The sequence below is a fragment of the Mus caroli genome, unplaced genomic scaffold (genome assembly GCF_978045245.1).
Source record: "Mus caroli unplaced genomic scaffold, Mus_caroli_1 scaffold_4, whole genome shotgun sequence".
NCBI lineage: Eukaryota > Metazoa > Chordata > Mammalia > Rodentia > Muridae > Mus > Mus caroli.
This window is the reverse complement of record NW_028227259.1, coordinates 142,359,994-142,381,276: the sequence shown is the minus strand read 5'-3', so window position 1 is coordinate 142,381,276 and position 21,283 is coordinate 142,359,994. Positions and strand designations below refer to the sequence as shown.

The 21,283-nt window shown below is 46.1% G+C and overlaps 2 protein-coding genes across 2 annotated transcripts; both read right to left on the bottom strand.

Annotated features, from left to right (window-relative positions):
* Positions 1 to 12,211: 12,211 nt before the first annotated feature.
* Positions 12,212 to 14,504, bottom strand: Mblac1 (metallo-beta-lactamase domain containing 1). The gene has a single exon (XM_021161910.3). It carries the CDS (start codon positions 14,408 to 14,410, stop codon positions 13,628 to 13,630), a length of 783 nt encoding a protein of 260 aa, XP_021017569.1. The 5' UTR covers positions 14,411 to 14,504; the 3' UTR covers positions 12,212 to 13,627.
* A 930-nt stretch (positions 14,505 to 15,434) lies between these two features.
* Positions 15,435 to 21,179, bottom strand: Cnpy4 (canopy FGF signaling regulator 4). Its single transcript, XM_021161911.2, has 6 exons — positions 20,977 to 21,179; positions 18,904 to 19,030; positions 18,711 to 18,807; positions 17,128 to 17,250; positions 16,407 to 16,524; positions 15,435 to 16,320 (listed from the first exon to the last, which is right to left on the bottom strand). Exons 1-6 carry the CDS (start codon positions 21,110 to 21,112, stop codon positions 16,187 to 16,189), a joined length of 735 nt encoding a protein of 244 aa, XP_021017570.1. The 5' UTR covers positions 21,113 to 21,179; the 3' UTR covers positions 15,435 to 16,186.
* Between the last annotated feature and the right edge of the window lie 104 nt (positions 21,180 to 21,283).

The following is a 21,283-nucleotide window of genomic DNA, read 5'->3' as shown; positions in this document are numbered from 1 at the left end:
ATGTGTAGATTGGTTAACTTCTTTAATCTTGGAGAGTGGCCTGGAGGAAACTCTCACAGTTATAAAATACAATGGACCCAGGCAATGGTGGCCCACGCCTTTAGTCCCAGCACTTGGGAGGCAGAGACAGGTGGATTTCTGAGTTTGAGTCCATCCTGGTCTACAGAGTGAGTTCCAGGACAGCCAGGGCTACAGAGAGAAACCCTGTCTCAAAAAATAAAGAAAAACTTAAAAATCAAAAATAAAATAAAATAAAATAAAATACAGTGGAGTAAGGGGTGGGTATCTAGTGGTCCCATGGCAAGGTGTGCTCCTGAGTAATTACACCATGCAGCAGATCCTGGGTAAAGGAGGGTTAGTGGGGGAATGAAGAGGAGTAAGGGCAGACAAGTGGACATGTAGACAGGCAGACAGATAGAGCATAGAATAGCCATGATTGTGAGTGTTTCTGCTCAGATCGAAGGGTCTTGGAAGCCCAGTGACCATATAGCTCTGAGTAGAGAAGGTATTGCAATGAAAAGGTATCCTGAGACACAGGAGTGCAGGAACCACACAGCTCTGAGGTGGGACCGTGTTCCAAGGGAAGGGCATCCTGAGACAACCACACAGCCTCCTCAGCATAGGTTTTGCAGCTCCCAGAGGAGGGCATTCCCAGCTGAGCTGAGGAATCCCTGAGGAGCCTCAGCTCTGCTCCTTCTCTTCCTTCTTCCTTTCTTCTCTTCATTGCTTCTTGGCCTCTTCCGATGAGTGTCACACAAGGCAGCAAATCTCATAAAAGAAACTTATTGGAGGATCAAGTGAGAGGAGCTACAAACTCAGGGATGGCTGCCCCTGCTTACAGGAGTGGGAATTGAACAAATAGTAGGGCTTATATAGGATTTCTTAGTGTTCATGATAGAGATTTCCAGACTGGAGATTTGGGGATTTCAAGCCCTGATCTTGGGGTGCTCAAGAATTGGTGGGCTTTCATGTTCAAGGATTGGTGGGGTTTTCTGCTCAGCGATTGGTGGCTTTTTTTCCACCCCACCCTCCACCCCTTTCCCAGCATCAGGCCCATGGCTTAGAGTGGAAAGTCCTGCCTGGTCCCAGATGGCCTTGGCTGAGGCCCCATCTCTATAGAGCTCCTTGTGGTGGTTGGAAAGGAGGGGCTGCCACTGAGGAGGACTCTTGCAGGACAGCTGCTGCTGAGATGGGGAAAGGATGAGCCGCTGTGGAGAGCTCCTGTGATTGCTGCAGGCTGAGGAGCAGTCCTGTACCCTCCATTTTGACAACTCCCGTGGGAGCATCTTAAGGCAGACATAGGCTGGGGTAGAAATAATGGGCTAGTAACTTCTTTGATGGAGATTGCTGCAAGCTGCTTTGGGACTACAGTGAGGGTGGAGAAGAGGGGGTGTGCAGAGTTTAAGTCTATACTTAAAAGACAACCAAAGGAAATTTAAAATCTTGAGCTTGTGACTGTAATAGTGGATACGGTGGAAGGCTTTACCAGAGTTACACTACTAACTTATCAGAGCTCCATTGATCAGTGGGTTTTTTTTGTTTTTTGGTTTTTGGTTTTTGGGGTTTTTTTTGTTTTGTTTTGGTTTTTTTTTTGTTTGTTTCTTTTTTTGGTCCTTGTTGTTTGTTTGTTTGTTTGTTTGTTTTTTAGCCAGGGTTTCTCTGTGTAGTCTTGGCTGTCCTGGAACTCACTGTGTAGACCAGGCTGGCCTCAAACTCAGAAATCTGTCTGTCTCTGCCTCCCAAGTGCTGGGATTAAAGGCACGCGCCACCACTGCCCGGCTTGATCAGTGTTAGAACTCTGGGCTAGGGGGCTAGAGAGATGGCTCAGTGGTTACGAGCACTGACTGCTCTTCCAAACATCCTGAGTTCAAATTCCAGCAACCACATGGTGGCTCACAACCATCATAATGAGATCTGATACCCTTTTCTGGTGTGTCTGAAGACAGCTACAGTGTACTTAGATATAATAATAAATAAATGTTTTTTTTTTTAAAGAACTCTGGGCTAAAACAACAGTAACATAGCAAGAGGAGGAAATCTAAAGAACTTTTAATTCGTTTTATATACATTAAGCCACTTTATCACCATTTAAGCTTTCACTTGCGTTAACCAAACTAAACCCTAAAGCACTTTCTTAGGACCTCATAACTTAAGTTTCTCAGCTGCACACAAACTTTACATCTTTGTCCTATCTGGTGATTCAGTGTGAGTCACAGGTGGTTGACTCCTGGAAGCAGTCACTGTGAAGTAAAGTGAGTTCCTTTAGATAAAGGAACAGTAGAAAGTTAACTCTGAAACATGTTTACCTTTCACATGAAGCCTGTGAGCAAGGCAAACCTGTTTGCCTCTTTTAATCAGAGACCTAATAGTCTTCACTAGCTAATGAACTGACTAATGAACTAACATGGGGGTGGATTACCTTGGAGTAAGGAGCTAGTTGTCTGTTGTCCTCTGGCTTAGAGCTACAGGTACAGTTAGCTTAGCCATCAATGTTATCAGAGAGCAGAGAAGGATATATTCTTTATTTTTAAGTTTTTTTTTCTTTTTATGTATATGAGTACATTGCAGCTGTCTTCAGACACACACTAGAAGAGGGCATTGTATCCAATTACGGATGGTTGTGAGCCACCACGTGGTTACTGGGAATTGAAATCAGGACCTCTGGCAGAGCAGTCAGTGCTTTTAACCACTGAGCCATCTCTCCAGCCCAAGAAGGATATATTCTAATATTAATGGCCTATGTACCAATTAAAATGACAGACTAGACCACAGCCCACTACCTAGACAGTTGTCCCAGTGTCCTGTGGTCTCCATGGCACTTAGGGCAGAGGCAGTCTTTGGCCATCAGGCCCAGAAGATGAGAAGCTTTTTCTGTGGAGGAAGAACATGGGAGAGACTGACCTTAACTTATCCTAGGCAGCATGGGACATTAATTCTCCAGGTGTCCTGTTTGTCCACAGTTCAGGCTGAGTGCTACCATTTGGCAAGGCATTGAGGGCCTTCTATCTCAGTGGTGAGCATACTATAATCCAGGTGGAGCCCTGTGTCTCCATGCTCGTGTCTTCCTGGAGACTTTGAGGGAGTCACTGTTAGGACTTGGGAGTCTCTGTCATAATAAGTTTAAATATGTGAAATGCCATAGTCAACAGATTCTCTGATGGATTTGAGGCCTGCTAGCCTGGGAACACATCTGAGATAAATAATCTTTGTCTGTTTTCAGGTATCTGCTGGAAACTGTACCTTGCAAGCATTAACTAGGAGACTAAAGAAAGCTTAGTCATAACTAACTACATCAGGTTTTAGCAGGACTTCAAATCCATTTCTGAACACATTTAAAGATTTGATCATTTATAGTTATGACTACCAACTTGCATTTCTTTATTACAGTAGCTTTCGTGAAACTAAGAGAAGATTCCATCCCTATTAGGGTTGAGTATTAAAAATCATGGTTTTGAGTTAAAGCACTTCTAGTATCAAAATAAAACTTTTTAATCTATAAACACAGTCCATAAAGATACTGGAAACTCTTCTCACCTTTATATCGTGAGTGACTGTAGAACATAACAGTTTCCTAAATTATTTAATTTATAAACTAATCTATAGCTTATAAAATCTAAAGCTATATTATAGCTTAATAACATTAGTGAAAACAAACTAAGCATATTTTAAGACAGTGATTTTTAATCTTTTTAACATTATAAACCTTCAAATTTTTAAAAGTTTAAAATCTCTCAATTGTGTTTTTGTCATGATAAAATAAAGCACCTTTTGGGAGTGAAAACATAGAGCAATGGTGTCAACAATTTAATGTCTTTAAAATTAATATATTCATATTTTAAATTAATTAGTTGATTGATTTATTCACTTTACAGCCCAATATCAGCTCCCCTTCTCTTCCTAGTCTCCCCCTCACAGTTCCTTCCCACATTCTCACTCACTTTCTCCTCTGAGAAGGTGAAGGCCCCTAGGGAATCACACACACACACACACACTCACACACACACACACACACACACTCACACACACCAGTCACTGCAGGACTGGGCACATCCTCCCTCACTGAGACCAGACTAGGAGGCCCAGTTCTGGGAATGGAATCCACAGGCACGCAACAGAGTCAGAGACAGTCCCTGCTCTGGTTATTGGGGAACACACATGATGATCAAACTGCAAATCTGCTATATATGTGTGGGGATCCTAGGTACGGCTCATGCTCATTCTTTAGTCTGTGGTTCAGTCTCTGAGAGACCCCAAGAGGTCCAGATTAGTTGACTCTGTTGGCTTTCTGTGGAGTCCCTGTCCTCTTCAGGTCCCTCAGTCCTTCTCCCAATGTTCCCACAAGACTCCCTGAGCTCCATCTAATGTTCATCTGTGGGCCTCTGCATTTCTTTTTGACAACTGTTGGGTGGAGCCTCTCAAAGGACAGTTGTGCTAGGATCCTGTCTGCAAGTATAACAAAGTGTCATTGATAGTGTCAGGGACTGGTGCTTGCCCATGAAATGGGTCTCAGTTTGGGCCAATCATTTGTTGGCCATTCCTTCTGTCTCTGTTTTATCTTTGTCCCTTCACATCTTTTAAGCAGGACACATTTTAGGTCAAAGGTTTTGTTGGTGGGCTGCTGTCCTTATCTCTCCACTGGGAGTCCTGCCTGGCTACAGGAAGTTCCCAATTTCCCTATCCCCTACTGCTAGTAATTTCAGCAAGAGTCACCTCCAGAGACACCCTGAGCCTCCCCCCACATCCTAAGTCTCTGGCATGTCCTAGAGATGCTCCTCCCCAAACACCTCTGATTTCTGTTCTCTCACATCTAATTTCCCTACAACTGATATCCCACCGTGACCCACTCCCCTCACCATCCCTTCTCCCACTCAGTTCCCTCCATCCTTCCACCTCTGATATCTATTTCATTTCCCCTTCTGAGAAAGATGTAACCAGCATCCCTTTGTCCCTCATTATTATTTGAGTTCTTTGGGTTTGTGGTTTATCCTGTACACTATGACTAATATCCACTTATAAGTGAGTACATACCATGTGCCACAGACCCTCTTGGTCCCTTGTCTGCGTGGAATGGGTCTCTAGTGCAGGTGGGCAAGGAGTCGAGGGGAATTGACAGACAGACTCGACACAAGGGAGTGTGGATCTGAATGTAATTTGTCAAATCGAGCATCAAACTTTTTATAAAGAAGAAAATAGGGAAGTTGGGTGACACATCGGCAAGGTACAAAGAGGTTACTGGATTCTTACACAAAACAGAGAAATGCAAACACGGAAGAACTGGCAGGAAACAACTGGGGTAAAATTCAATGTTAACAACTGGGATCAAAAACAGCTCCACCTAAGGTCCACTTAATCTTGGAAGCCAGAGTCAAGGTGAGATGGCTCAGCGGGTAAGAGCCAGAGCTGGTGAGATGGCTCAGCGGGTAAGAGCACTGACTGCTCTTTCGAAGGTCCTGAGTTCAAATCCCACCAACCACATGGTGGATCACAACAACCTGTAATGAAATCTGATGCTCTCTTCTGGTGTGTCTGAAGACAGCTACAGTATACTTATGTATAATAATATAATAATAAATAAATATTTAAAAAAAAGAAGCCAGAGTCAAGGGCTTCATGCCCTTACCATAGTTCCTATTCTGGTCTATTGTATAGTCCACCTTCCCCCTAGGCCATTGTAAATACTTGCGTATGGGTGTAACTCAGCTATCTATAGTTCTAAGTATCTACTCTGGTTCCCACTTAGATCACAAACTTCCTTCTTCCTAGGTGATGGTAAATTTCTGTGTAGGGCAGTGACTTAGCTATCCATGCCCAAGGTTGGATCAAGGACTGCCTAGAATCTAACTTAGCTATATGTCAAAATATCAATCCTTAGGACCACTTGTAGTAAAGCAATATTAAGGGAAAGCATACAGATCCGTTTACCAACTAAAGCAAGGACATTAGAGCATTCTTTATATAGGATGCCACGATTCTAGAAGACTTAAGTTTCTGTGAACTTTTGGCCTTGGGACAGCGCCCAGGTTTTCAGGGCCTGTCGCGCTTGTCACTACTCAAGTGGATATAGCAACCATGCATGTCCTTTTGGGTCTGGATTACTTCATTTAGGATGGTATTTTCTAGTTCCATCCATTTGCCTGCAAATTTCATGGTATCCTTGTCTTTAATAGTGGAATAGTACTCCATTATATAGATGGACCACATCTTCTTTGTCCATTCTTCAGTTGATGGACAAAGTTGATGAACAGCTTGTTTCCAGTTTCTGACTAGTAAGAACATAGTTGAGTGATGTCCTTGTGAGATGGTGGAGCATCTTTTGGGTATATACTCAGGAGTGGTATAGCTAGGTCTTGAGGGAGAACTACTCCCAGTTTTCTGAGAAACAACAAAATTGATTTCCAGGGTGGTTGTGGGAGTTTGCACAACCACCAGCAATGGAGGAGTGCTTCTCTTTGCTCCACATCTTCCCTAGCATGTGCTGTTCCTTGAGTTTTTGATCTTAGACATTCTGATGTATGAGGTGGAATCTCAGAATTGTTTTGATTTACATTTCCTTGATGACTAAGGACATTGAACATTTCTTTTAGTATTTCTTAGCCAATTGAGATTCCTCTGTTGTACTCTCTTCAGGCATATCTCCAATCCTGGTCCTACCAGCAGCTCCGGGGGCATGTGAGTAACATGGGTGAGTGAGGCAGGGCCATATTGGGGTTGGGGATGAGCATCAGCTTAGATGTGCTGTGAGCTTGTGTGTGTGTGCCCATGTGTGTGCGTGAGTGCACATACATGCAAGCATACATGTTCATGTGGTATGTGGGTGGGTTCACTCTCCTGTGCAGAAGTATATGAAGACCAGGCTAATATCAAATGTTCTCTATCTTACTTTAAGTTGTGTTACACTTTCAATTACATGTTTTGTGTACTCATACACATGTGTATGAGAACATATGTGCCATATATGTATGTCAGACATACAAAGGTCAGAGGACAACTTGCAGAAGTTAGTTTTCTCTTTCAACAGCATGTGTCTCAGAGTTCAACTCAGGTCATCAGGCTTGGGAGTGAAAGATGCTGACAGAATGTAAAAGGTCACAGAAGTCCTGAAATGGGCAAAATAGATTTCATTGTTAGTAGAAGTAGCTTCACTGATTTAGAAAAATAGAGGTGCACAATGCTCTGGCCACTCCTTGAACCCGTGTGTCTGCCAATGTTTTGACTGTTCCTTGAACCCATGTGTGTGCCCACTGATGAAGCCCATTGCCGGGGGTGTTTGTGATATTGGTTGCTGAGGAAAAGTCAGTAAACCTCCCCAGCAACCACAGCCGGGCCAATCCGGAGTTGCTACACCTGCACCAGACTCTTTCCTTGTACCCCTCCCATACCCGTTTCTTGAGAATAGATATTGTTTAGATCTGGAAATCCCCTACTTCCCCCTTCTCCTTTCCCCCTTGAGGGTCTATAAAAACTGGGACCCCTTCCCCCTCGAGGTTGACTCCTCTACCCCTGCGTGGGATATGAGTTGTCCCCAGGGCTCTGGCTTTCCCTGAATAAAGCCTCATGTGGTTTGCATCAAGTTTGGTCTCTCGTGAGTTCTTGGGGGTCTGCTATTATCCTGAGGCCTGTGTGAGGGGCTCCTCTGGGAGTCTTTCAGGAGCAGGCACCTTTACCTGCTGAGCCATCTCACTGGCTTCTATGGTGGATTTTTGGTTTGGTTTGGCTGTTGTTGTTTTCTGCTCCCCCCACTCAAGGGAATGGGTTTCAGTGGTTTGAAAATTGGTAGTAATCAGAGCCAAAAATGTTGGGATCCTGCCAGCACAAGGGTGGCTGGGTAGTTGGTGTGCAGAGCTCGAGCTTGAAGAAGAGCTAATTCTGCTCCTTCAGGCCACAGTCAGAAAGCAAGGCAGTCATGTAGGAGAGAGGGGGTGGGGGGAAGGAAGGAAGACAGACAGAAAGAGAAGTGGGAGGAAAGAACAGAGAAGAAAGGAAAACGAAAGGAAAGGAAAGGGAAGGGAAGGGAAGGGAAGGGAAGGGAAGGGAAGGGAAGGGAAGGGAAGGGAAGGGAAGGAAAGGAAAGGAAAGGAAAGGAAAGGAAAGGAAAGGAAAGGAAAGGAAAGGAAAGGAAAGGTAAGGAAAGGAAAGGAAAAACTAGGAGGTAGACTAGGCGGTACATTCAGGTAGTAGAAGCTGAAAGATAAGAGAGAGATTCATTGTGTTACTTGGCTACATAATGAGTTTGAGGCTAGCCCTGGCTACATAACACCTTGTCTCAAAACAAAACAGTGACAACCAAAACCCAACATCTGAAACTCGCTCTCAAGATGCTCGCTGCCTGGTACAGGATGAGGGAGATTGTGGAAGTAGAGAACAGTTTGTATAGAGAAAAGTCTGCCCAGCTACACAAGGCTTGCTTCTGTAGGAACTCACACTGACATGCTCACACCCACACATAGACACACACGCACATACATATAAATAATGTAAAAATACAAATAGGAGGGTAGGCATGGTGCACCACTCCTTGAACTCTAGAACCCAAGAGACAGAGGCAGGTGAATCTGTGAGTTTAAAGGCAACCTGGTCTACATGGAGAGTTCCAGGCTAGTCAGAGCTACAAGGTCAGTAGTGGTAGTAGTATGCAGAATGGTGTTAAGAGCATGCCTGCTCCTCTTGCAGAGGACCCACATTCTATTCCCGGAACCCACATCCTTCTGCTCACCACCACCTGTAATTCCCAATCCAGCAGTTCTAACAGTCTCTTCTGGTTCCCATGGGCACTGATGAGCACATTCGTGCACACAATGACACACACACGCACAGGCACACAAGTAATAAATTCATAGAAAATAAACAAATAAATAATCAAAACAAATCTTAAAATATAAAATAAAATAATGTCGGGTGTGGTGGCGCACGCCTTTAATCCCAGCACTTGGGAGGCAGAGGCAGGTGGATTTCTGAGTTCGAGGCCAGCCTGGTCTACAAAGTGAGTTCCAGGACAGCCAGGGCTACACAGAGGAACCCTGTCTCGAAAAACCAAAATAAATAAAATAAAAACCTAGCTGGGTGGTGTTAATGCACTCTTTAATCCTAGTGCTTGAGGGGGCAGAAGTAGGTTGTTTCTGTGCCTTTCAGGCCAGCCTGAACTACAAAGCAAGTTCTAAGACAGCTAGGGCTACACAGAGAGACTCAAAACAAACAAACCTACCCCAAAAAACTTCTTGCTAATTGTAGGTTAAGGTGGTGGAAGATATAGGAGCGGGGGTGTCTTCTAGGTTTGGAGTCTGCAGGAGAGATTTACAGGAATGGGAAAACAGGACCGGCAGGGAGCAAAGTTGAGAAAGTCTGCTCTCTAGTGGCAGCCTCTGTTCTGGCAAATGATAGGATTAAAGCCGCAGAAAGTGGCCCGGGCTGTCCTTGAACTCACTTTGTAATGTGTGCAGCACATGGACACTCTCGGATTCTTATCTGAGGAAGACTCATTTCCCAGGGGAAGAAAACTGGAAGGATTTTAGGGGTTTTGTTGTTTGCTATTGCTGTTGTTTTTCACTTATCTAGCACGCACAAAATCCCTGGGTCTGACCCCCAGAATCACATTATTAGCAAAGCGATGTGGCATCCAACTGTAATTCCAAACACTCAAACATGGAAATACCTAGCCAGGCGTGGTGGCGCACGCCTTTAATCCCAGCACTTGGGAGGCAGAGGCAGGCGGATTTCTGAGTTTGAGGTCAGCCTGGTCTACAGAGTGAGTTCCAGGACAGCCAGGGCTACACAGAGAAACCCTGTCTCGAAAAACCAAAAAAGAAAAAAAGAAAAAAGAAAAAAAAAAAAAAAGGAAGGAAGGGAAGGAGGGAGGAAGGGAAGGAAGAATGGAAAGAAGGAGCATGCATTTCAGGTGGTCAGACAGAGATTGTGACCTTACCATGCAAAAGGAGAACACTGTAGCATGGAGCCTAAGAAAAATAAAGGCTGAGAAGTGTCCTCAGCCTCAGGACAGCCAGCTTCCTCCGGGGAACAGGACAAATAGTTAAAATAGCTAAAAGTAACGGAGAACTCTTTTGTCCCTGTAGTCTGAGATGAATGAACGAACAAATGAATGAATGTATTCCAAAATGAATGTCTTGTGTGGCTTAGTCAGGCCTCAAACTCCAAAATTTGCAAAGATAACCTTGAACTCCTTCTGATGCATCCACCTGCCACCACGCCGTTTCATGCAATGCTGGGTGCTAACTCAACTCAAGGGTCTGTGCATTCCAGGCGGGGACTCCACCAACTAAGCTACATCCTCAGCTCTCCTGCTACCTTTTGGGGGGAGACAATAATCTCACTGTGGAGCACAGGCTGGATTTGAACACATTATTCTCATTCCGCCTCCCGAGAGCTGGGATTACAAGCATGAGACACCGAGTGCTCCTAGTTCAGAAAAAGAGAATAAGTCCTTTTTCCATTGGTTGATAGGAGATCAATATGCAATCGAATCCAGAAGCTGCCCCAGCAGGTCCTGTGCTGGGAAACCCTCAGGAGCCAGTTTCCTTGGATTTGAATGACTCCCTATTTCAGTGAATACTGTTTCTCAATTACTATTTAGTTCATTTCTGCGTTACTTAACCTGTTGGGTCTTTGTTTTGTTTTCTCACCATAAAAACAAACAAACAAAAAAGAGGTAACAATAGTGCTCTCACCAGAGAGCTGACCTAAGGGAAAAACAAGATGGGCTTCTCCTCTGTCCGAGCCACCGTTGAAGACTTCTGGAATAAGAGCACATGCCGCAAATGTCTCTCACTCCAAAGCTGTGGTTCTCAACCTTCCCAATGCTACGACCTTTTACCACAGTTCCTCATGGTGTGGTAACCCCTAATCATAAAATTATTTTCCTTGCTACCTTATAACTGTAATTTTGCTACTGTAATACATCATAATGTATATATCTGATAGTTCTGATGGTCTTAGGTGACCCAGGGTGTGTTGACCCCGTGTTGAGAATCATAGCTCTAACACTTCCTTCTAAGCCACCCAATCCTGGTCTTGCCCCACACTAAGGCCTTCTCCACCCAGGTCAAGTGGTTGTTTTACTTATTTGAGACATAGTAATGCATAGTTCAGGCTGGCCTCAGACTCACTATGCAGTTTGGGGGATGACATTGAACTCTTGATCCTCCTGCTTCTCCTTCCTTGGTGTTGGGATTACAGGAGTGTACCACAGAGCCCCGAAAAGAGTGACTACAAATGAGATCAGGTTTGTTATAGCCTGTTTTTGAGTCAGTGACTTCTGTGTTACCAACAATGGTTCCCAGGTTTGTCTGAAGTACTGGTTGGTTTTGTCTGTCAACTTGACACAGGCTGGAGTTATCACAGAGAAAGGAGCTTCAGGTGAGGAAATGCCTCCATGAGATCCAACTGTAAGGCATTTCCTCAATTAGTGATCAAGGGGGGAGGGTCTGTTGTGGGTGGTGCCATCCCTAGGGTGGCAGTGTTAAGCTCTATAAGAGCAAACTGAGCAAGCCAGGGGAAGCAAGCCAGTAAGGAACATCCCTCCATGGCCTCTGCATCAGCTCCTGCTTCCTGACCTGCTTGAGTTCCAGTCCTGACTTCCTTTGGTGATAAACAGCAACACGGAAATGTAAACTGAATAAATCCTTTCCTCCCCAACTTGCTTCTTGGTCATGATGTTTGTGCAGGAATAGGAACCCTGACTAAGACATCTGATATGAACCCTCCCTTATTGTCACGTTTCCCTGGCCCTTTGCAATCCAATCCCATGGGTTGTCCTTATTTATTTTTGAGACTAGGTTTCATGTAGTAGCCCAGGCTGGCTTCAAACGTGCTCTGTAGCTGAAGATGACCTTAAACTTCTGATCCTCCTGCCTCTGCTTCCCAAGTACTGGAGGTGTATTCCACTTGCTGAGTTTTAGGCCACGCTAGAAATTGAAACTAGTACTTTGTACATTCTGGGCAAGCACTGTACTGAGTTAAACGGAAGAAAAAAAAAAAAAAAAAAAAACCAGGGCCGAGAGAGATGGTTCCGCAGATAAAGGTACTGCCAAGCCTGATGACCTGACTATACCCTCAGAACCCAAATGGTTGAAGGGAGAACCAACTCTTGCAACTTGTCCTGACACCCATGGACAAGCCATAACTCACATGTGCACACATGTGCACACATGTGCACACACACACACACACACACACACTGCAAAATCAATGGATGTAAGAAATAAAGAAGCAGCCGGGCAGTGGTGGCGCACGCCTTTAATCCCAGCACTTGGGAGGCAGAGGCAGGCGGATTTCTGAATTCGAGGCCAGCCTGGTCTACAGAGTGAGTTCCAGGACAGCCAGGGCTACACAGAGAAACCCTGTCTCGAAAAACCAAAAAAAAAAAAAAAAAAAGAAAGAAAGAAAAGAAAAGAAAGAATCTCGCAACATCAAGCAGCTTCTCTGTGCCCTGCTCTCTCCTGCTCTCTTTCCTCATCCTACGCATGTGCATTAATATGCCACAACCTATAATTATTTGGTTGCGACTACTATTATGGTTGTCTTGTCTGTCTCCTGAATGGAATGTGACTCATGTGTTGGGGTGGAAACTTGTCATTCGCTCACTGTCGTGGCATCACAAGACTTACATCAGCGCTTGAGACATTACAGATGCCACCGAGTGAATCAATGAATGAACTAAAGTCAGGTGAAAGTCAGGTGGGGCAGCACATGCCTGTTATTCTGCAATCCAGTATTTGGAAGGTGGGAGCATAAGAATCAGGAGTTTATGCCGGGCAGTGGTGACACACGCCTTTAATCCCAGCACTCGGGAGGCAGAGGCAGGTGGATTTCTGAGTTCGAGGCCAGCCTGGTCTACAGAGTAAGTTCCAGGACAGCCAGGGCTACACAGAGAAATACTGTCTCAAAAAAACAAAAAACAAAACAAAACAAACAAACAAACAAAAACCAAAAAACAAGAATCAGGAGTTCAAGACCAGCCTCAGCTTTGAAGCCAGACTGGAGTATGTGAGACTGTCTAAACAAAATAAACAAAAGAAGTAAGGTTACTAAGGGGTTACTCTGTGTCTGGCACTGTCTCACCAGTGTGCATCCTCAGAGGGACAAGCTATTGGCCACACTGTCCCTCTTTTGCTGCAGCAGAGTTACAATCCCAAAGATTAATGCAATCAGCATTTTGCATTTACATCAGGACAGTATGACTTCCGGTCGATTTTTATTTTTGAAGGTCCTAACAAGAATATAAATCAAGATGGCTCCGCAGGTAAAGGGTCCCTGCCGTCAAGTCTAACAACCTGAACTCGATCCTGGGGACCCACAGGATGGAGAGAACCGACTCCTCCAAAGTAGCCTTCAGTACTCCACGGGCACACACGCACATCCCACATAAATATTTTAACTATTTTTTTCCTATATTTTACGGAGGCTCATGGAGGATGTGGATCTGAGCCAGTCCTTTGTCCTGCTTAGGTTGCAATGATTAAAGGTGACTGATGTCAATCATTCTGTCCTGTTTGGAAGCTGCCTCCTAGAAAGCTGCACGTGACAAATAATGCTTGTCTTGACTGTGTCCTCTAGGTCTCCCGGACCGACTGACGCCGGTTCCTCGCTGGAAGGGGCTTTCCTGACTGGAGTCCAGTCAAGCAACCTCCTTGCCTTCACATATCAAATCCTCTGAACTTTTCACTGTTTCCCTGACCACTCGAAAAGGGGCTCCGTGACCAGGCACCACCACATCAGCTACGCTCAGAATCCTCTCCCGGCTCCGCTGCTGAGCTACTGGGTCTTCGCTCAGGGCCTGCCAGGAGTCCTCGTCACCAAGTCGCTCGAACACATCGCCAGCCACCACCACGGTGCCCAGACTGGTGCCCTCCACTACGACGCTCACGTCCCGCTGTCCTCCGTGGCCCGGCGTGGCCCACACCTGCAGTCCGGAGCCCAGTATCAAGGGCTGCGTTTCACACAGCCCATGGGGCAGATAGAGACCCTCGGGAAGGCAGAAGTCATGGGAGACTAACAAAGCAGCCTCGGGAAACAGCCCTAGGTTCCCGATATGATCCGAGTGTCCGTGGGTGCCCACCACCAGAGTCACATCTTCGGGGGCCACGCCCTGAGTAGCCAGGGCTTCCAGCAGCGCACCCCGCGCCCAGGGTCCCCCGGTGTCCACGAGGATGGGGCCACGCACCGCCTCCTTCAGGGCAGTCTTAAAGCCGCTGTCTGCGGATGGGGCCAAACGGCGGCTGGAGTCCGAGGCCCAGCCCCGAGGCAGGACGAGAGTCACAGTGCCATCAGCACGCACCGCGTCGCCCGCTCCCTGCGGCTCCGCGTAGCCGCGCAGCAGAACCACCACCGAGTAGGAGCCGCTGGTCGCCAGCAAAGGGATCTCACCATGCAGCGGCTCAGTGCGCACTGGACCGTTCATGACAAGGGAGATTTACCCCGGTACGGACGTCTGCTCGGTCCCTCCAAAATCCTACCGCAAGCCCCGCCACTCTTCCCAAGTCGCAACTCGTTGCTACCCACCAGATCTTAAGGTGGTATCGCCCTCCACTACCACCCCTGCTGAAGATGGTCTCGCCCAACTGGCCTTTCCATGAGACCTCAAGACTGCCTAGATTCTTTTGGTCAGTCCCCCTTAGGCTTATAGTCGGTAGGTTCTCACGCATCCACATCTTAAAGATATCTTTTACTTCTTTATTCTAGCTGTTGTCTACTTTGAAACGAAACTATCGCTGTCCTTAAGGGGTTTTGTTTTTGTTTTTTTAACGCTGGGAAAACTCAAAAGGTGAGAAAACGCGAGATTTTTGCCCTTTATGGGCTTCCGTACAAACTACCGCGCCTGAAGCACTAGACACGTTGTATAACCATACTTCTAATCCTGTATAGTTCACATTATGTGTTACGCTAACTTCTGAGTTCTTGTTTTGTTTTCTATTTTCCTGATACAGGGGCTCAAGGAGCTCAGGATGGTCTTGAGCTCGCTACATAGCTGAGGAAGACGTTGAGCTCTTGATCCTCTTTTCCCCCACCTCCAAAGCGCTGCCACTCTGGATTTAAAGTCCTAGTGGTACAGTTGTTTTCCCAACCCCAGCCAGTATCCTTGGCGTGAATAATTATAAGAACACTGGGTGAACTAACCAGTACCCCGGAGCTCGTGTCTCTAGCTACATATGTATCGAAAGATGGCCTAGTCGGCCATCACTGGAAAGAGAGGCCCATTGGACTTGCAAACTTTATATGCCCCAATACAGGGGAATGCCAGGGCCAAAAGAATGGGAATGGGTGGGTAGGGAAGTGGGGGGGGTATGGGGGACTTTTGGGATAGCATTGGAAATGTAATTGAGGAAAATACGTAATAAAAAATATTAAAAAAATTAAAAAAAAAAAAGAACACTGGGTGTTCCCTCATCGATAATGTGTGCATGTTTGAAATGGGACTCAGCTGATATACATATAAAAGGTTTAATAGCAATATAGAAAATATGGCACCGGTGGAATAGAAAATAGCCCACATGTCTACCCCATCTAACCCCAGTATTGCTTCACTCTCTTCCAGCATCCTGTTCTTATTCACAGATGGATGGTCTACGGCCTCATGTTTGCAGTGTATATTGGTTCTTGAGGGTCCCTTTTTGGCTTCTTGCTTTGAGACAGGGTCTCACATAGCTCTGGTTGGTCCCAAACTGCCAAGTAACTGGATGGTATTCTGATATTCCTGCCAACGCTTCTTTGAGTGCTGAGATTACAGGGGCATGCCACCACATCAGGGTTCAACTCCCATCACTGTCCATACTAGGCAGGCACTCTACCAATTGCTGTATCTCTAGCTCTTCTCTGGCCTCTTGAAAGGGTTTAAAATAGACCCTTTAAAAAGCAAAGTGACTTCCCCACAGCTCGTACCGCTACTGACCAATTGGTGCAGGTGAAGACCAGTAAAACGTAGTTTCAATACTGTCACCACATACTTATTCAATTAAGTGGCTGCATGTGGTTCAACTCCGAAGGCAAAACTTGCTTCTGCTTCTCCCCCCCCCCCCCCCCCCACACACACACACCATTCTTTCCTGTTGCCATTCTGGGTCCCCAGGATCATAGCCGAGATCATACAAAGACAGTTATAAGCCTAGGGACGGGGAAGGGAGAGCACAAGAGTTTCGAAAACTCTCCACAACCCATCCTTGGGGTTCAAAAGTAAGGGTCAAAGATCTTCTGGGTCATGCTTGGGATTGCCTGAAGTCTTGGTTATCTCTTCTTCTTCCTCCTCTTCGTCATCTGCCTCCTCCTGCCCATCACTGATCTTCTCCTTTCCAGTCCAAGCTTCCCGTAGACAAGCTGCGTGGAATGAGAAGAAAACAATCTTAGGGTTAATGCCGGGAATAGCCAGGAAGCTAGGGGAGGAGCTCAACCTTTACACTTACCAGTTTCAGAGGCTGGAAGCACATGCCGTTCACAGAGAAAATGCTGGAGGGGCTGCTCCTGATGGTGGAAGTACCAGTCCCCTACAACATCTTCAAACTCCTCTAGCATCGTCTCACACTGGGAAAGAAGAGCAGGAGGAGGGGCGTTGGAAGGCCTCTGCCTTTCACTCCCTATCCCCCAACTCCATTGAGTGCCTTTTGAGGGGCAGGCAACCAAAAGGTTCCACTTGGCTTTTAAGACGTGAGATTGTCTTTATTCAACATTTACCAGTATCGGTTACTATCTAATATCTAGTATATCGACTCCGAGAGGTGCCAGATGCCTATAATCCCAGTTAGGAGGTAGCGGCAAGAAAGGTCCTATCCTCAAGCTCATTCCCAACCACCTAGAGTTACAGACCCAGCCTGGGCTACGTGGAATAATCCTGTCTCAAACCCTCAGCACCTCTCAGAGCCTCACCTGGGACGTGGGAACCGGTATTTGCGCCTGTGACATGAGAGTAAAAAGAGGCAGTAGCTGGAAAGTGTATGGCCCAGAACCCAGGAGACAGTAGGCAGGCATTGGTAGATATCATGAGCCGCACAATATTACTACTTTCATAACTGGCACAGTTCTTCACTCTCTGTCTTCTCCCTGCTCAGAGGTAGTCATCCCCGACACTGAGTCCTGGGATTTAGTGCTCCCACCTTCCCGGACCAACCAAGTGCTAGCTCATCCTACCTGCTTCTTGAGGAATGTGACCTCCACACTGGGCTCGTCCCACAGCTCCAAAGGGATTCCCAGATCCACTTTCACTCCCTTCTGGACCAGGCCTTTCAGTGTTGCCATAGTCTGACTTTGACCCTGAGGGACAGAAAATTTGGTATACATCTAGTCTACCACCTCATCTCTTCCTGTATCAGCTTTATCAGCTACTGGAGACTCTGTGGTGTGTTCTATGAAAGAGTCTAGCCATAATAAGGGGACAGTCCAGATTTAGGGGGAGACTGACAGATATTCCTTGAGGATCTTGGATGATGTAGGTCTCTGTTTCTGAGAAACAGGGTCCTGGACTGGGGGACCCAGTAGCTTGGTAAATGCTTGAGAGCCTTAGTTAAATCCCCAGATCCACATTTAAAAAACAAAACAAAACAAAACCAGCAACAGGACAGGTGCTGGAGAGATGGCTCCGTAATTGAGAGCACAGGGTGATCTTCCAGAGGACCTGGGTTCAATTCCCAGCATCCACACGGCAGCTCACACCTGCCTGTAACTCCAGAACCTAATACCCTCAACACAGATATACATGCAGGCAAAACATCAATACACATAAAATAAAAACAAATAATTTAAAAAATTAAAAAGAGCCGGGCGTTGGTGGCGCACACCTTTAATCCCAGCACTCGGGAGGCAGAGGCAGGCGGATTTCTGAGTTCGAGGCCAGCTGGCCTACAGAGTGAGTTCCAAGACAGCCAGGGTTACACAGAGAAACCCTGTCTCGAAAAACCAAAAAAAATAAAAATTAAAAATTAAAAAAACAAAAACCAGGCATGGTGGCATGAATTTACAATTGCAATGCCGGGGAACAAGAATCAAAACAGATCCTGGGGTTCTCTGACTAAGCAGCCTAGGCCACTTGGTAAGTCAGTAAGCCAGTGAGACTCTGTCTAAAAAAACCAAGGTGGGAGTAGCAAGATATCTCAGTGGGGAAAGGTGACTGCCACCAAGCCTAGTGACCTGAATTCAATCTCCAGGACCCACACTGAGGAAAATGAGAACCAACTGCCACATGCTATCCTCTGACTTCAGTAGTGCACTGTGACACACTCACACATGAAGTAATTACTGGGGGAGATAAAAAAAAAAAAGGGAGCTGTCTATTGTGGTGTACGCCTTTAATCCCAACACTTCGGAGGGGAGACAGAGGTTAGCAGGATCTCTGAGTTTAAGGCCAGTCTGGTCTACAGAGGGGCCTCCAGGACGGCCAAGGCTAAACAAAGAAACCTTGTCTTAAAAAATAAAAACCAGCCGGGTGGTTGTAGCGCACACCTTTAATCCCAGCACTTGGGAGGCAGAGGCCAGTCTGGTCTACAGAGTGCGTTCCAGGACAGCCTGGGTTACACAGAGAAACCCTGTCTCGAAAAACAAAACAAAACAAAACAAAACACATCAAACCAAAAAACCAAGGCGGTTTCTGAGAAACAGCATTCAATGTTGTTTCCTGTCCTCTCTACATACACACATACACATAAAAGAATATATAAGACTTTTGGAGAAAAAAAAAAAGGAAACCCAAGCAAGACCCTTCTTAGAAACCATCTGACCTTGGCATATCTTAGTGAGCCCTTGCGTTCAGCATGAACATTGTAATCCAGGATCCGCTCACACAAATTCTCCAAAGCCTCTTCTAGCCTCGTCTCACTGTAGGAAGGAGAGAAATAAGACCCTTTGATGTTTCAGGAACCCTGCAGCTCCTCTGGAGGCTTAGCTAGGAGGTAGATAAGTACAAAGACTCACGAGAGGCTGTAAGGCACGTGTCTCTTCCTCTTGCCTGTGTCTAGCACCTGACCCAGCTCCAGCACTTCTCGGGATCGGCCAGTTCGACTCAACTCTTCCTGGAGCTCCATGCTCAGCAGCTTACACACTGGGAGTAAAGAGATACTCGAGGGGAATGAAGAAGACAAGCAACCCACCAGAGTCCTTCTGCTCTTGACCCAAGGCAGCCTAGCACATGAACACACACTCTGGAGCCCGAATGACTGGAAGAGAATGCTGCCTCATTCTCAGGAGCTGTGTGACACTTGCTGCGTCTTAGCTTCTTCACCTCTCATATGGAGATAAGACTGTGTCCCTTATCGAGGGGTGATGAAGATTTATGTGCATCAATAGATGCAAAATCCTGGAGTCACGTCTAGTATATAGTGAGCACTGTGTCAGAACTTGGTGTCACTCTGATATTATTTACTGAGCTACTTTCTTACCTGACTTAAAGAGTCTAGAGAGCATAAAACCCATTATGATTTATCCATGAAATACTGCCAGTATAGTTTGGGACTGACAATGATGATACAGTAGCATGCTTCAGGGTTACAATCCAAAAACCTGTTTTCATGGTGGTGGTGCATGCCTTTGATCCCAACACTTGGAAGGCAGAGGCAGGCTGATCTCTGAGTTTGAGGACAGCCCAGTCTGCAGAGTGAGTTCCAGAACAGCCAGGGCTATACAGAGAAACTGTCTCAAAAAAAAAAAAAAAAAAAAAAAGTGTGTTTTTACAGCTCTCCCCTCACTCCAAAGTTGGCTTAGGGTCTGGGAAAACAGTTCTGTAAGTAAAGTCCTTGTAAGCTTCAGGACCTGAGTTCAGATCCTAAAAACCTCTGCAATGTTAGGTGATGTGGCACACGCTATCCCAGCATTCTGAGGTCAGAACTAGAGACAGGGGGTTTATATGGTTTAACTTCCAGGGGAACCAGAGAACCTGTCTCAAACAAAAGGTATAGGTTTCTCCTGAAGGAATGACACCTGAGGCTGTCCTCTGACCTCCACACGTATGTCATCCAGGTGTACACACACAAGGTCTTTGTCTGAACAGAGGTATGCAAGCAACAGTGCCAAGTTTTAGGTCTGTGTTTAGGAAGGTTAAGAAGTCCTAGGAGATGCCAGGCAGTGATGGCACACGCCTTTAATCCCAGCAGAGGCAAGTGGATTTCGGAGTTAGAGACCAGGCTGGTCTACAGGCAAGTTCCAGGACAGCCAGAGCTATAAAGAGAAACCCTGTCTCCACCCCGACCCCGAAAAAAGACTCAGAAGAGTGGGGACACAGATGCAAAAATAAGTGAGAGATTAGAAGCAAGTCATGGGTATCAATGATAAAAACATGTTGTTGGGTGTAAAGTGGAGCGATAATGAATCCAAAGAAGAAGTTAAAGTTAGGGAGCCACAGGATATTTATTCAGTGACCTGGCTTCCTCCCCGTTGGGAATGGGAGGGGTGGTTGGGGGGAGGGCATTTGCTAATGCAGCCAGAGGCAGTGCTGCTTGTTGTAAAATCCCTACAGTGCACCCCATCTGTAAAGCCTCACACCGATGGGCAACTTCTAAGTGGTGTGGTGTCTTCATCTTTTCTTTATGAACTTCAGCTGGAGACTTACTCACCTTTAAACCCCTAAAGGGGGCCATCAGGCCTGTAATTTAACAGCGTCTCTGCCAGGGCGGGGCTCAGTATGTCTATAAGGAATGAGTAGTACACCCCACCCATGCAGATTGTCCAGATTTTTAACAAGGAGAGAAACGACTGAGGAAGATGCTCCATAGAGCCAGCGTTACAGGTTCTTGAACTACAATTCCCACAATACATTGGGGCCCAAGCCCGCAAGAAAAACCTAGATCCTTCTGGATGCAACCTGGGAAATGTAGTCCCACCTTAACCCTGCTTTCCCTCCCTTGTTCCCATTCAAGTGTTACCAAGCTCCAACAGAACCTCTTTCAAGACAGTCTAGTGATCCATCTATCCTAGCCCATTTGATTCAGCCTAGAGTTAGTGAGGCAGGAGGTAGACAGGGAGATGTAAATAGCAACTACTCCGATTCTGTACCTTCGCATTTGCTGGGCAAACGTTCTGTGTCATCTTCCTCCTCTTTTGTCGCCTCAGCCCAAGCACCGTACGCTGCCAGGATGAAAAGCAGTATCTCTAGCCGCACAGGTCCCATGACAAAACGCAGTCCACACATAAAACCACCGTTTGCCTTCAGACCAACTTCTGGAAGTCAGCGGGCCCTTTAAATTTAGGCGAAGCCCGCAGCAAGCTTTAAAAAAAAAAAAAAAAAAATTCATAGAACAGTCAGCGCATGCTCAGAGCCAGCCCGAAAGTGGGTGGAGCGTGATGGCTCAGTTTTGTGGCG

What these genes read in the sequence shown, in the direction of transcription:
- Mblac1 (XM_021161910.3), bottom strand. Translation starts at nt 14,410, where the DNA reads ATGAACGGTCCAGTGCGCACTGAGCCGCTGCATGGTGAGATCCCTTTG.
- Cnpy4 (XM_021161911.2), bottom strand. Translation starts at nt 21,112, where the DNA reads ATGTGTGGACTGCGTTTTGTCATGGGACCTGTGCGGCTAGAGATACTG. An exon ending in TTTGCCCAGCAAATGCGAAG is followed by an intron (nt 19,031 to 20,976) that starts GTACAGAATCGG and finishes CTTTACTCCCAG; the next exon opens with TGTGTAAGCTGCTGAGCATG. An exon ending in GCTCACTAAGATATGCCAAG is followed by an intron (nt 17,251 to 18,710) that starts GTCAGATGGTTT and finishes TCTGTCCCTCAG; the next exon opens with GGTCAAAGTCAGACTATGGC.